We start from the raw sequence: 16,481 nt of genomic DNA, 5'->3' as shown, positions 1-16,481 counted from the left end.
TATACTCTACAAATTAATTTTTTATTTTATTTTTCATATACTAATCATTACTTTTTATGTGTTTATCAACTTTTTTTCAAACCTAAAATATATTATCTAATGTTTTACTCCATAAAAATTATATAAAAATATATATTTTATAAATATTTTTTTAAAATTATGACAAAAAAGAGTATTAAATTATCTGAATTGTTCAAATGTGGAATCTATTCATTTCATATCATGATGGAAAACAATTCTTGAAAATGTTTGATAAGTGAAAAATGAAGCAATAAAAACTATATAAGTTTTATACACTTATTTCATATAGTTTTTATTTTATTTTAATGTCTTAGCTTATATTTCTATAGTTCAAACTTTTTTTTTCATGTAAAATTGTATTTTTTTAATACTCTCTTCATCTTATTCTTTTAATTAATTTTTTTTATACTAGACAACAAAAATTAATCTAATCTAATATTACTTAAATAATAAATCTCAATCCCGCGCATCACGCGGATCTTAATCTAGTTTACATAAAATTTTATAATTTTTAGACTTAAAAAATGCAATGCCAATGAGTCAAAGTTTTAGGTTCTTACCTTCAACTATGTTTGCGAATAATTTTTTAAATAAATTTTAGACTTAAAAAGTGCAATGGAATGAGCATGTCTATTTTCTTAAGGATGACAAATAAGTTTGTCCGCCCGTTTAGGTCTGTCCCACAAAAATCAGGGCGGAACTGACATAGTTAAAGATGCAAGTCTAAAATCTTGGTCCGCCACGCAAAAAATGACAGCGCGGTCGGGTAGACATACATGCATTGCATTTTGTTAAACTTAAATTTGCAATTTTTTTTGTTAATACACACACTCACAAAAACCTCTAAGAAAAGGGGTGGAACAAGACACACATATTACAGGATGCATGTCTAAAATCTTGATTCATCCCAGAAAAAAAATACAGACAAACGAACATACCTAATATGTCAATCTATTTTTCATCCCTACGTCTGTCAACCCTAATTACACCCCATATAAATTCAAGTAGCCATGTCAAACTAATAACTTGAAGAAAAAAAAGAATTCTTATCAAATCTTGTTGATCCTGAACATCAAAAAAGAATTTAAGAAAGATCTCAACTAGTTTTTGGATTATGGGTACTCTATTCATATGACATTGAGAAATTTTGGTTTTTCAAATGAAACAATCAAGTTTGTTGATGACATAATTCTTAATGGTGATGAAGTACGAAAGATATTGATAGGTGTTGATTGAGGGAAAAAATGGAAAGAATCATATCATTACAAATGCGTTATTTGTTCTAAGTAGAATTAAGAACAATCTTCTGAGTCTTGAGAAATTATTAGAGAAATAGTACGTGGAGGGGGTGGAGGATTGGGTATAAAAGTAAGGGTGTGTTTATTTCAAATTTAGAAGTAATATTCCTTGGAATCTCATTCCCATCATTATTATTACTTGAAATAATATTCATATCCAAGTGTTTGGCAAAAACTAAATTTTCTAGGAATGTTTATAATATTTATAAATTTAAAAATGAGATTAATTGTTATGCGCTGTCAGTGTAAAAAGTTTTACACCGTCAATGCATCACAATCATCCGTTTGTATTATTTTTTAAGTTTTTAAAATAAAAGTCAAACATGTTAAATAAATCAATGGTTGTGATTAACCGACAGTGTAAAAAATCTTTACACTGTCCGTGTATATCAATTAAATTCTTTAAAAATTATAAAAAATAAAATAAATAAATAAATATGAGTAGTAGTGGGGAGTTGTAGTTAATTGAACTTTATTCTCATGGGAATGTTGGATTCCCACCCTTTAAACATTAAAATAAAAATAAAAGGACCATGTATAAATAAAGTTTCTGAAAATAAAATATGTCTTGAAATAATTTTTTAAAAATTGAATCAAACATGAGAATGTTGTATTCCCGTGACAATATTCTCAGGATCCCATGACAATATTCTCAGGAATATTTTTTAAAACCTTGAAACAAACGCCCCCTAAATGTATTATTTGTTGAAGAAATGAAGAACAATCGTCTAAGTCTTGAAAAATTGTTAGAAATTGTTAGATAAATGGTATATGGTGGAGGACAAGGCCCGAAGACATTTGACCAGAAAAACAATGTGTTGATGGATATTAAAGTCATGGAGCACATGAAGTTATCAACCTCTATTACAATAAAAAAGATTGGCTTTGGCATTGGCGCATTACAGACTCTAATACCTAAATTTAAGGAACCTAAGTATGTTAAAGAGTAAATGTTAAGAGTGTATAGTCAGCAGAATTGAGCTTAATTATATTTGATTTTTAATTTTTCTTTTTAAAAATGTACAAAATGAGCCAAAGAAAACTCTAGATGTTATTTTATTAAAAAAAAACAAAAATAGAGGTAATATTACTCATAAAATACATTAAAAAAATAAGTAACCCCCATACTTTCTTTTTCCTTTTCTTTTGTGTTCTTTTGTTGTACTCCTTTCATTTTTTTATAAGTCGTTTAGAATTTTTCACATGTTAAAAAAAATAATTATTATATGAAATAAATAAATTATAAATTTTTTATAATATTCTTTTTTATTAATTTCATGGAAAAAATAAATTTAAATAATTAAAAGAAAATATGATAATAAATACTTAAAATTATAATAATAATAAAAAAGATTCTTTGTATAGCAAAACTATTTAAATTTTGATACAATTTGTTTTTTTTTTCAAAGTAGCTTATAAAAAATAGAAAGAGTGATAAGTTAGGGGTGACAACAATGTAGACCCACTTTAGTTACTACAAAAAGAACATTTTTTTTTATTCTTTCTTATTTCTTTTTCTCAATTTTCCTTCTTTTCTAAATAAATTGTTGGGTTCCACTATTTGAACCCACCCAACAGAAAAAAACAGAAGATACATGACATAATGTGAAGCTTTAGATTAAACAAAAGGTCCACATTAATTGAAAGTTACAGAGGTCGGTCCCTTTCTTGTGTGCCGTCGTTGTAGCTTATAGTCTTTTGATCTGTTCTTGATGAGCTTGATGAACTGAGCTCTAACTTAGTTTTCAGCCGAGTATAGCTCTGAGAGTTCTCTTGTTCTTACGCTCTAATCTCTGTGTTTTTTTCTTCCTTTTGATTTGGTTTTAGATGTTTTTAGTAGTACCTATTTTAACCTTTACTATGGAGATTTTTTCCTGTTTTAGTGTTATATATATATATATATATATATATATATATATATATGAAAGTTTTCGTAGTAGCTATGGTGAGGAGTATGCTGAAAAGTAAGCATTTTCAAAAGTAGCTGTCTAGTGAGGAGAATATTAATGGAGTCCATATTCCAATGAGTAATTTGATAACAAGACATCTATGTTTGTGACAATTTTATAGACTTTTATTATAATAAGTAGAATAACATTCAAAACTTTCATCATAGTTTCTATATATACAAAGGGCAAGTGATTTTTTTTTCATCTTACATTCTATTATTTGACAAACTTTTGTATTAAACAATGAAAATAAATTTTATTATTTTCATAGCTATGTGTAGAAAACTCAATCTCAATCGATTTAACACTTTTGTAATTAACATATCAAACATACGATCAACATCAAAATCAAACCAAACCAAATCAAACCAAACGGATCTTAGATTTTTTGAAAGGTGAGTGCATCCGAAATCTTTTTCGCACGGTCACCATCATGATGACCGCAGAGCCCAAACACTCTGTAACCAAATGCACATTAATAAGATAATATCCATAAGAGGAATGTTGACCAAGCAGTAAGTGCTATGGCCGCAGCACTATATGTGCATAACATAATAACTGAACACTCTTCATTTCCTACATCGAACAGCTGCGCCATAGTACCTGCATTACATTTTTCATTAAATTTTGAAGTTAGAATTTAGGACCAATAACATAATCATATATGCATGAATGAATCTAATTACTTACTAATATTCATTGCTGGTGGCATTGCATATTGCATCACTAGAGTGTACCGAAACAAAGGATCTACGGGGAGAAGGCCGAAATTTGCCGCAGCTTTAACAATAAACAATCCGATAAGAGGTAGCACAAAAAGCCGAGTTACGATGATGCTGATCAGTGTTAATGGTTTCACACTTGATGATTTCAAGCCTGCAATTTCAGTACAAAGTTAACGAAACAAAACCATTTTTCGGATACTGAATGGGTGAAATACTGTTATAAGCTAGTTTTTTTATTCTGATACCTTGAGTGAGGTTACCACCAAGTAAAAGTGTGATGCAAGGAATTGTTCCATCCCTGAAAAGTAGTTTCAACAAATAATTGCATGGTTAGAAAATAAGTAGAAATTTTTAGGACTAATTGATTTCTAAATTATGGCACTTACCCAAGTAATACAAGTGTGTCTTGGATTACACTCAATGGAGCATTGACTCCAATTATTAGGTTTCTTAACCATGCCACCGCGCCAAAAAGGAAACCGAAAAACTGATAATTGAATATGGAAGATTTAATGTAACAAAGTATAAAAAAGGAAGAAGGAAAGAGAGAAAAAAACTCACTGTAGCTATTGCTGGTGGTGACAGTAGCTCTACTACAAGATCGCGTAGAACTTCTATTGTTCTAGCGAGAAATGAATGATTCTCCTTCTTCAACACAATAAACTGATCTTGTTCATCAATCTGAAAGTCAAAATCAACATTCATTGCATAACAATTTAGTATTAATTTAGGACATTCAACTTTATTAAAGTTTGAAATAAGAGTTAAAGAAGTTAAAAGACTAGGGTTCAAACCGATGAATGAAAACAATACTGACATAATAATAACTAACATACTAACATTTGTCTATAAAAAATATATACAGCCATAATCTTGTTCATTAAGTCTTACGATTTGGCTTTCAGAGTCTTCAATATAACTCAACGGTGCCACTTCTGTCGCGGTGCTTTCATCGTCTTTTCCGGTTAGAAGGGGAGTATCTGCATTTCCTTCAAGGTCTTTGTTTGGTGCCTTTATGATCTGAGAAGCCTCAAGTGCCTTAAATCTCATTGAACTGCTTCTTATAGTTTGAAAAGTATAGGTCCATATGAAAATACCACCAAGCTACAATTGAAAAAAACATCAATATAATAAGATAGATACATACACTATATGCTATATCGCCTAATGTAATCAAATTGTTTCAATGCAAAATTTAATTTAAATGCGAAAAGGATGAAGCCTTACTGCCATAGAGAAAGATGCATATGAGAGTGCATGACTCTGGCAAACATCATGTGCACCAAATGGACCTCCTTTCTCATCACATATTGCTGGGATAATTACAATAGGTAGGTTTCCCATGTTTCCTGATTAATTTAGAGAATAACTCATGAAATCACTTAACTTTAGACAAAAAATTCATAACATACGATCATAACGGAGCTTAAAATCGTTTGAAAAATATTTCTGTCATCAAAGAAATTATTATGATGATTGTATGTTAGATCGCTCTTTTTAAGAAATTTCGTGGTAGTCTAAAACTGTACAAGCGGATTATGTCTCGAAGATAAAACAATTCAGTTACAAACTCTATCAGAGTCCTACTATTTTAAAGAAATAAATATACCTGATGAACATGCAGCAATAATAAGACCTTCAACTTTTAAATTAGGCTTTAATAACTTTACTAGTATCCATCCTAGAATCCCTCCGATTAAGAATGTGAGTCCAACATTAACAGGCATAAACCACCTGTATAAATTGGTAACTAACAAATGATTAAATAAACATAACCAATAAAGAGAAACAATAATGAGAATCAAAAGGCACAAGTACCATGATATCATGTCTTCAAGTGAAACACTCTTGGCAAAACTTGAAAACACAAGTGAAGGAGTAAATATAAAGAATACAACCTGCAAAAATAGGTAAATCAAGTTCGAAACAGATTTGGACTCGACGTAGTAATTGAACTTCTCGGATCACTCTTAAATCAATGGCGGCCGAGATCAATTAGTGCAGTAAATGCAGAAGATCCATATATGATGCATTTATTGAAAATGTTACCTTGTTTAAGGATTTTCTAAAATCTGATGAAAGAAGATTATTGAAATATTGAGTAGCCATAAAAGCTCCCAATGCACTAATGAGCAGAACTTGAATAACTGGCATAGAAGCCGCTTCCAGAAGCTCTAGAAAACCCATTTTTGCTTTTGCTGAACTATAGTATACACAGTTGTTGTGTTTTGTGCTGAATCTGAACTGAAAAACTTCAATTTATTTCTATAGAACAAGAGAAAGATGAATGATTAGCCAGCAGTGATTATTTACTGTACATGAAGTAGGGTCAGTGACTAATATATCCCCACATTTGCGTCATGTTCCAAAAAGTTTGGTGACAATGTGACATTTGTGTCATGTTTTAAGACTAAATCATATGCTGTGAGGAATGCATTTAATTCATCAATCAAATATTATATAGTATAATTATAGATAAAATTTCTTTATATTTAGAGGGTGGTGCATAACATCATGTAAAATTATTGGTTCATTGACCATACATCAATAATTAAAAATGCATCTCACAAATATTCATCTGAGTCATATGATCTCGAATCGACAATCGAGATTTGATTTTATTAGTCTCAACAAATGTATTTTTTAAAAGATAATTTTTTTTAGTGTTACACAAATTTAAAAGGAGGGGTTAAACCTTCGACCCTGCTCGAGATTCGGATTTTTTAGCCTTTTAACAATTACCGTTTCAATCTAAATTTTAATAGAGATATTAATTTTTAAAATTTAAACAAACAACTTAAAAATTTAAATTATTCAATCTTAAGACGGTTCAGAAGTGTCTGATTGGGTACAATCAAGAGTTTGCTATGAAACAAACATCCTCCATATGAATCAATTAAGATCCTAAAAGAAATCAGAATTATCATGAGAGTCCAAAAGAGTTGTAATTCCAAAAATACAGGGTAAGCAATAAGGGTGAACAGAGAGCAGAGACAAACATCCTCCACATGTATCGATCACTATCATGTCCCACACCAGATTCCACCTCCCCCTAAATTTTAAGGTTTATTTTTCCATAAAGTTATGTCGTTTAATACGTGATTATTATTGGTTAAAGGGTGATTGACGCTGAATTTAATAAGAATGATTATGGTTCTATTATTTATAATTATGATTGAAAAGAGATTGAAATCATTTAGGGTCTTGCTAACTTATGTCTTAAGAGCACAAGTTAAGGATACTACAATTAAAAATTTTGTGTGGAATAAAATAATATTTTAAATTTTAAAAAATTAAATACATTCATTTCAAGATAATGTTTCTATAAAATAAGTCATTAACTTATGCCCCAAGAGCACATGTTAGCATTAACCAATCATTTAATATCAATATTAATCATCAAATCAGATTAATCGATTAAGTGAATTAGATATTGTCAGAGAAAATAATAATAATAAAAATAAAAATAAAAAGAATTAGCTAGCTACCTTGAAAAAGAAAAATAGAGTTATTGTTAAGATTGATCAGTATGACTAATTTGTATGGGCCACTTAAACAAAATGATTAGTGATGATGATGTTATCCGTGCATTATTAAAGTGAAGCAATTTTTGTGTTAGGGACTCCAATCTTATATTTACGTGTCAATAGAATAAATGACATTTTAATTGATATATTTTAAATGAAAAAGGTTTATCAAACTAATCTATTTTTTAAATTAATTCACTTTCAAATAAAAAGTCAAATATAAAGAAGATGTGAATTTAATTAGTGATAGTTTACGACACATAAGAGAAGATGTCAATCAAATTTGTGACACTTTGTCTTCTCTGCATTTGCACATTGTCGCCAATTGAATTGACGTTTCCTCTTATTTGTTGTACACTGGATTGACGTCTTATTTATTTTATTTTATTTTAAAAATTAATTAGTTTGAGATATACGTGAAAAGATGGATTAATTTGTATGTATTTAAAAATGTTGATTATTTGAGTTATTTTATCTTAAGTGAATTCAAATACTAACTTGTATTTTAATAATACTAAAAAAAATTAACTAAAAATATTAGTTTAAAATTTTAGTTCAAAATATTTTATTATTTTAATATAAAGTTTTTATGTTAAATTATTTAACACTACTCTTATGATTCAAATTAGCTTAACGTTCTAGTAAAATAATGTTTAAAGTAATTTAATCAACTCAAAAGATTAAAATCACTAAAATATATATATATATATATATATATATATATATATATATATATATATATATATATATAAAGTTATTGATGACTTCTCGGCAAATATACTGATAATATTGCAGTAAGAAAATATTAAATTCACATGGACTATTTTTTAACAAAATAAAATGTGTGCAATGTATAGAAAATAGTAAAAGGGGGTGTTTTCGAGTTTGCAATGTGAAAGAGGTCAGAATGTGTTTAGAATCTCCTATTTCTTTATTGTTGATGTTTGATGTCTTATATAAATGATCTTATTATTATCACCCCATAACGAATTAACAAAACCATTATAAGTGATCACTTGTGAAATAACCCATTAATCACTACTCGGAGCTTCTTATCCTTAGTCCACCAGCGTAAGCAGGATTAGGCGATGCACATAACGCTAATTCCATGTGCCACTATTCGGGGTCTCCTATTCTTATTCATCCAGTGTAAGTACAACAATTGCCCTAGGTCCAACACATAGACTAATAGTCAGTATTCTCTATGTGTCCAAAATCAATTTAAAAGAGTATCTCACATAAAACATATTAAGAACAGTAAGCAATTGGATAGGATTATAGATCAAAAGGTTCATACAAACTCAAATCAACTTGTTATCCAACAATAGTGAAATAAATTCATCATAACACAACCTAATCTGGAGGAATTTAGCTACTCATAATTCAGATTACAATACCAAAAATAATAAATGAGAATAACATGTGAATTCCCTTGAAGTAATGGCCTTCAATGGCTTCCCATGCCCTAAAAATCACCTTTGATGCTGTCAAAATCGTGTTTTGCTCTTCAAAATTCGTAACCCTTGCAAAAGTTCATAATTTCCCCTTAAAAAGAGCTCAGATGGATCAAACGTGTCAAAAAAAGCTCAGAAAAAGAAGTCATTGCGCGCGTGATGACTTGCATCGCGCGAGTTGTAGCATTTATGTCACTATGGACCGCGATGTTGCACGATGTTGTGCGTGAATTTTCCCGTGGCTGCACTCTTTTGCTCCCTTTTTCACTAGGATTTTCACTAATTCCAATTTCTTCACTCTTATATATTTTTCCTTATTATTTGGTCTTTCTTCTTCATTTTAGCCAATCTTTCACTTGTTTTGATCTGATTCTTCGACTAAATTCATGCAATGACGGACTGTCGTCACAATCCCAAACTTGAATTATTACTTGTCCTCAAGTAACTCGCCTGCAACTGCATATTTCAACAGAAAACAAGTCGCACAATAATAATCGATCATTACCAAATAAGTTTTCTTTTACCTAACCATCATTTTAGCTTCCAACTTCCATCCAGCAAATACAAAAAACATTCTCAAACATTGACGAGTACTCAACATGTCTCTTAGCTCACTTTGATTCACTCAATGGATATGACTATCTCTCAATCAAAATGCAAAATAAATTATCCTTAGCTTGATCACTTTCTAATATAATTCATCACAAAAATCACAACACACACATTAGATGTCTTTTTATGTTGTAACTTGCCTTATGTTTGGGTAGGATATTTTTGGAAAAGTATGTTTAAACCTTTCGAGTCAGGTGTCCAGTTCTCTTTCTATCATCATACCCATTTGTTCATTCTTAACGGTACTAGAGATCTTTGGTCCTTCTTATACTTACATTCTTTTTCTTTCTTTTTTTTTGTCTTTTTTTTGAAGAAGTGTTTTTTTTCCACTTCTTATTTCCTCATAATTTTTTAAATTTTGACCAATTTTCTCTAGTATCCCAACCCCAAACTTAAAATTTTGCTCACTTTCAAGAGTAACCCCAAACTTAATATTTTCCGTACACTTTAGGAACTATATTTCTACCTAACTCCAAAGAGATGGTGGAAAGAAAAGGTCTTTCAAGTCATATGGCTAAGAATTTTATGCTACGTCACCGAAAGAAAGGCTAAGCTCAAAGTGGTTAGCAATGGATATACATATTACTACATGGTGGTTTAAAAAGGCTCAAAGTTATAAATAAATAACTGCCTCAGTGTGTGTCGGTCAAACTAGATGAACTTAATCTAAAATAAATCAAACCAGATGAAATAATAATTCATGGATACACTCAAAAAGAAAGAAAAGTGAACACTGAAATTTATTTGGCTCAAACCTTACTATATGAGGTATTTGAAGGTTGAGTATAAGTCATTTGATTCTTTTCTCATCCTTTGTCTTAAACTAGAAATTTTAGAGTTCTGATCTAACTGAGTTTTTTAGAAATATTAGAAATCGATTAGTTTAGGTTAATTATGTTTATTAGAAATAATAGGTTAATTAGATTTAGATAGAATTTCTTAGAAATATTAACTTTGATTAAAAAAATTGGATTAAATTTAGAGATAGAATAATATGTTGATTAGTGTAATAGACTTTTAGAAATATTAGAATTAATCGATATTAGCTTAATTTTAGAATTCTAGATAATTAGGATTTTTAGTTTAGTTAGAAATACCATTAGGATTAAATAATATTAGGATTAGAAGTAATTAGATAATCTCTTAGAAACTAAAATAGTTTAGAATTTAGAATCAATTTCAATTAGAATATATCATTATAATTTTAACTCAAATAACCATAATTTTTAAATGACTGTTTTGTCCCTAGATGTGGAAATAGTCCAATTTTTGCATGTTCCCATAGTTTTAGGCATTGAGAAAATAATTCTAAATAAACATTAACCCTTTAGGTAGTTGTACACTCATTCAACCAATTTTTTATCTACTGATTAAGTCGAGCAAAGTACGTTTTGATCGACTAAATCCTTTGACTGTGCTTAATTCCCCAAGCTTAGTCAAGTGATCAAGAGATCCTTGATCACTTGATAAAGCAAGTCCTTGTGATCAAGGTGCTGAATATTGGATCTCTAACTTCAATCAAAATTCAAAGATCAAGATCGAGAGTTCAAACAATGCAAATCAGTACAAGACAGGACTACTATTCAAGCACTACAAAGGTCAAAATTCAACACTTGTTAATCATGAGCCAAGTTGTGTGCCATGAGTCTTAAGTAATAGAGAATGAATGGGACTGAGGTATTCCTACCCCCATTCTGAATATCTTCGGGTGCAGGACGAATGACCTGTTTGCTCATCGTATTCACCTTTATTCATAGACTTTAGCATAACTCGATTCAAATTGATTAACAAGCTTCTTCATCATTCGAAGACAACCCTTCATCATGGGAAGCTGCAAGGAGATTCAAATTCAACCCTCATCAATCATGATGAGAATTGCACGCCATGAGCCTTAAGTAGTGGAGAAGGAATGTGACTGGAGAATTTCTACCCATATTCTGAATATCTTTGGGTATGGGACGAATGACCCAGTGCTCATTGTATTCGCCTCTATTCATAGACATTAGTGCAATTTAAATTGAATGATTGATAAGTCTTCCTACACAGTCGCGAAGCATAGATTGAAGATCAGACTTCAACCTTCCAGGGTTTCTTTTCTTTCCCTTTTGTTCTCCCAGTAAAATTAAAGCCATTTAGTAAATAAACTCAAAAACAATTAACCTTACGATTATGATTGTACGATACGAGCCTTAAGCAATGAAGAATGAATGGGATTGGAGAATTCCTACCCTCATTCTGAACATCTTTGGGTGCGGGACGAATGACCCAGTTGCTCACTATATTCGTCTCCATTCATAAACTTTAATATGATTCAAATCATGACTCTCATTTCAGAATAAAAGCAAACTCATCTCATCAAACTCAGTTTTTCTTTTGGGCTTCATTTTCAATTTAAAACCTTTTTAGAAAGGACGTGTTACTTCCGTTCTACCGTGAACGAAGCTTAAGCCTCCATGTGCGAGCAAGCAATGCCTAACTGCTAGAGTGCGATCCGAGTCATCCATTCTACCGTAAACAGACAGATGCTTAAAGCTTCCATGCTCGAGCATACAAGCCAGTCGACGGTAGAACGCGAACGTTAATACTGTCCACTAAAAACAACTAACCCATCAGTCCTAGCTCCACGAACTACAGAGCTCTGATTTCCTCATTACACGAATGAGGATACGTAGGCACGAGATCCCAAATCCTTGGCGAGCACAATTATCTATTTCTCACCTTTTTCACAATTATCTATTAACCCCCGTTTCCTTTCCGCGAGTAATCTTCAGATAATAACACCTATTCTTACAAAGAACATTCAAAACGGTTCCCATGGAGTATCATGAATGTTTGGGATGCTAATACCTTCCCCTTGCATAACCAACTTCCTTACCCATTTCTCTTTCCCCCGGGTTTTATCGATGTTTTCCCTTTTCTTCGGGAATAAATAAAGTTCGATGGCGACTCTGTTGTATCTTTGAGCATGCGATGTGCTCGGGTATAATTCACGTAGCTTCAGCTGGCGACTCTGCTAGGGATCCTTTCTTAAGCAAGTCTAGCCTAGTTTTGTTTGTTCTCCTTATGAGAGTAGATGTTTACCTTTATTGATTCACTCGCGTTATTTATGTTATTTATCGTATTACTTTATTGCTTTAAATATTCATATGCTGTATTCTGGATATTATCTGTCATATCTGTTGGGATGGGATGATACTATGTGAGAGAAGCTCTACACCCGAGCTTGAGCATACACACAGGATAGATTCGTGGATAGTCGTGTCGGCATGTGTTTTGCGTGTTGGGTTGTCACGAGAACCATACCCAGACTAGACTCACTTGAAAGTACTTTTGTCCTATGAGAATTCACTATGGCAGGGTATTTTCATTTGACTCGATGACTCTGGGAGACCTTTTAGGGACCACCTTTAAGGATTAGTACACATCTGTGAGAGGGCTATTGGGTTTTTAAGTAGGAAACCAATACCCTTCATACCATTGATATCTTATATATGTCGGACCTTTGATCCTATATTGAGTTACATGGACAAATTATTATTCAGATTTCTCATATCACATCAGATTATTGATCCTATACTGAAGTTATCCAGACTGTCTAGGTCATGTCGGACCTTTGATCTTATACTGTGTGATATGGCCAGATTATCCAGAATATCCAGATTATATTGAACGGTTGAATCTATGATGCTTGCATATCATTACATCATTTTGAAATTAATTTTTGCATGTACATTTCCAGTGAATTCAAGAGACGAGTCTTTGTTTGAGTGATTATTAGAGAATGGATCCTACTAGAAAAGGTGCTTATAGTTAGAGGTTTGTGGAACCTTCTTTGAAGACATTGAGAGGATTAGGAGCTCGCCCGGTTCTCAACAACAAAGACAAGTTCAAAGATGCATATGGGAATCTCCTAGGCATGCTTAACACTGAGGTCAACATTACAGCTCTTCACACTCTAGTGCAGTTCTACGACCCCTCTCTGAGGTGCTTCACATTCAGGATTACCAATTGGCTCCTACTTTGGAGGAATATTCACATATTCTGGGGATTGAGATTAAGGATCAGGCTCCCTTTTTCCCTACAAAGGAACTTCCTAAGCCTCAACATCTAGCTGAAATCCTTCACATAGGGAAGAACGAGGTGAAGCTCAATCTTAAACCTAAGGGTGGGACCCATGGGTTTGCCTTGAAGTTTCTGGTTGACAAGGCTATTACATTTGCTGAAGCTGAGAGTTGGGATGCCTTCAACACTATCTTTGCTTTGATCATATATGGGATCATGTTGTTCCCGAATATGGAAGACTTTGTTGACTTGGCTTCTATCTATCTCTTCATGGCCAAGAATTCCGTTCCTATTCTTCTTGCAAACACATACTATTCCATCCACGTGAGAAATGAGAAGAAGAAAGGGACTATCGTGTGATGTACCCCGCTGTTGTATAGATGGTTTATTTCGCATCTACCCAGCAAGGGTCTTTTTGTCGACAACGAGGGAAACCTGAAATGGTCTCAAAGGATCATGTCCCTCACAGCTGAAGACATCTCCTGGTATTCTAGAGTTTATGACGGTGTTAAGATCATCATGGATTATGGTAATTTCCCCAATGTACCCTTTCTCGGTACAAAGGATAGAATTAACTATAACCCGGGGATAACATTACGCCAGTTGGGCTACCCGATGGTAGACAAGCCACATTCCGAGCATCTAAAGGAGTTTGTTTTGTATGAAGGGGTTGACAACCTAGAGTTCCAGAAGAGGATTTTCCGAGCATGGGGAGATATCCATCATCATGGAAGGGTTGAATTGGGAAAGAAGAATTGTATTGCGAAGGAAGTCTACACTCAATGGGTTAATGAGAGAGTCAAAGAGTTTTTATTGCCATTTCCACCTGAACCTTCCATGATCATCAAGTCGGTTGAGCCTGTTGTTGCTCCTAATAAACAAATATTTATTTTCTTTAATTATTTATTATTTTATTTTATTTTTTAATGTTTGTTGATTTATTTAATTAAAAGACATATTTTACAATTTGTAGTTGAATAAGTTGAAAATAGAATATTTTTTATTATAAAAATGATTTTTTCAATATTTTTTTTATTACTAATAATATTTATTTTTATTAGTTTTATCATATATTTTTCGTTTAAGAATATTTATATTTTTTTAATAATACATTTGTCTTTCCTTTAATGCACATGGTCAAAAATTTAAAAATATGTGAGACCTATTTTTTTTAAAAATATTTTTTAATTGGCAAGAAATGAAAAATATAAATGACAAAAATCAAACCTACAACATCAGTATCTATGTCCTTTAAAAAGTACCTCTATTCAATAATAGTTTTGTAATAAATTATATATCAATGAATTGATGTATATACATGCGTGTTTATGTTTTTGAACTTATGTTCGGATGTGGAGGATTTAACTTGTCACTCACACATTTGTATTTGACACCTCTCAAATCCATTGAATAGACAATATTAGTCTTCGAATGTTTTTTTGCTTTTTCTCAAAATTTACCAAACATCCCCGCGAACTCCAAATTCTCTAGGCGATATCAGAAATTTCGTTTTCGCTTCTGAAAATTTTGAAATCAGTATGTATTTGATCGGGAATTGCAAAATTTGCGTGAACTTGTACCGCGAATTTCATAATTTGCCCGATACATGTGGTTGTTCAGTAGCCTTTAAGATACCAGTTGGGCTTGGGGTTTCGTTACGTTGACCATCCTATATTCATCACTTGGAGTTACGATAACCTTTGAGACCAGACATCTTACTAGTTATTTGAGCCTTTGAGACCAGAAAACTTGTTGGTTATTTGAGTCTATCGTACGACCAGTTCTGGATATTCCATCTGCAGGCATTGGCATGTGGTTTAAGAGTAACATCATTAGCTTTGATCGTGCCATTAGAGATTGTACAGTGAGAGTTTATCATGACTCGCAGTGTGAGGATGGTTACTTGGAGTGGTACGTCACTGTATCACACCCTTGCATCATCCTACCTGTTGAACATACAAATGATGATGGACCTTCCATGTTGGGGTACCTGTCGATGACGTGCCGCCGTCACCACTTCCAATTGATGCCGATGACCAACAATGCCTCCAGATAATTACAATTATTATAGATAACCTCATGGGTTGGTAAACTCAGATGGTGAGGTTTTTACTGGTTTATCTCATGCTGCACATATAGCCAGTGGAAGACCTATTTAGACATTATTGTTATTTTCATGTTTTATTTGTATATTACGTGTAACATTACTCAGACATCTGCATATAACTTTTTATTAGATAACATTTTGAATCTTCAATTGATGCAAGATGAACGTAATTTAACATTTGACAAAGGATTACATAACCTAAGAAAACAATAGTAAATAAAAAAACTTAAACATTACAGATAATTATGGACGTTTCATCATCTTAATTATGTCGTCGGCAGATCTTAAAATCTTCAGATCTAACTCGATCGTTCCCTTTGTTAACCTACGACGAAATGATCTCCACATAACATTCACATCTTCACCGGTCTTCAACTCCATAAGGTTGTATTGTTGGTGTAAGCCCTAGAGGCCAATACTTTTGGTACTTGTATCTAATTATTTAAAGGCATTTTCTTTATTATGGTTGATTAATAAAGTCCCTGGAATAGATAGTCCGTTTAATGTATTAAGTGTGACTTAATCATGAGAACACATTAAACATAAGGACACTATTCTTAAAGTATTTGTAGTCGAGCTTTAGTGTGAAGTGGGATAACATTAAAGCATTAAGACTATTATGTTTGTAGAGTGATGATCACATCTCATGGATCATGGATAATGAGTTATCAAGTCTTAAACATAGGTATGAATATTAGGAGTAATATTTATACCGGATTGACCCGC

General features: G+C 31.9%; 1 protein-coding gene across 2 annotated transcripts in view; it reads right to left on the bottom strand.

Annotated features, from left to right (window-relative positions):
* Nucleotides 1–3,544: 3,544 nt before the first annotated feature.
* Nucleotides 3,545–16,481, bottom strand: part of LOC127119967 (protein PIN-LIKES 7) — a 50,582-nt gene continuing 37,645 nt past the window's right edge. For both annotated transcript variants that reach the window (XM_051050351.1, XM_051050350.1), the window contains exons 2-11: nt 6,043–6,258; nt 5,812–5,891; nt 5,603–5,727; nt 5,221–5,342; nt 4,885–5,097; nt 4,555–4,674; nt 4,380–4,480; nt 4,239–4,291; nt 3,959–4,144; nt 3,545–3,871 (exon numbers count right to left, since the gene is read on the bottom strand). In XM_051050351.1, the coding sequence (XP_050906308.1) occupies nt 3,744–3,871; nt 3,959–4,144; nt 4,239–4,291; nt 4,380–4,480; nt 4,555–4,674; nt 4,885–5,097; nt 5,221–5,342; nt 5,603–5,727; nt 5,812–5,891; nt 6,043–6,180 (1,266 nt within the window). In that variant the 5' untranslated portion in view covers nt 6,181–6,258 and the 3' untranslated portion in view covers nt 3,545–3,743. The remainder of the gene's footprint in view (nt 3,872–3,958; nt 4,145–4,238; nt 4,292–4,379; nt 4,481–4,554; nt 4,675–4,884; nt 5,098–5,220; nt 5,343–5,602; nt 5,728–5,811; nt 5,892–6,042; nt 6,259–16,481) is intronic.

Source organism: Lathyrus oleraceus, chromosome 2, assembly GCF_024323335.1.
Source record: "Lathyrus oleraceus cultivar Zhongwan6 chromosome 2, CAAS_Psat_ZW6_1.0, whole genome shotgun sequence".
Classification (NCBI taxonomy): Eukaryota; Viridiplantae; Streptophyta; class Magnoliopsida; order Fabales; family Fabaceae; genus Lathyrus; species Lathyrus oleraceus.
Note: the sequence above shows the minus strand (reverse complement) of the source record. Positions and strands in the feature narration are given on the sequence as shown.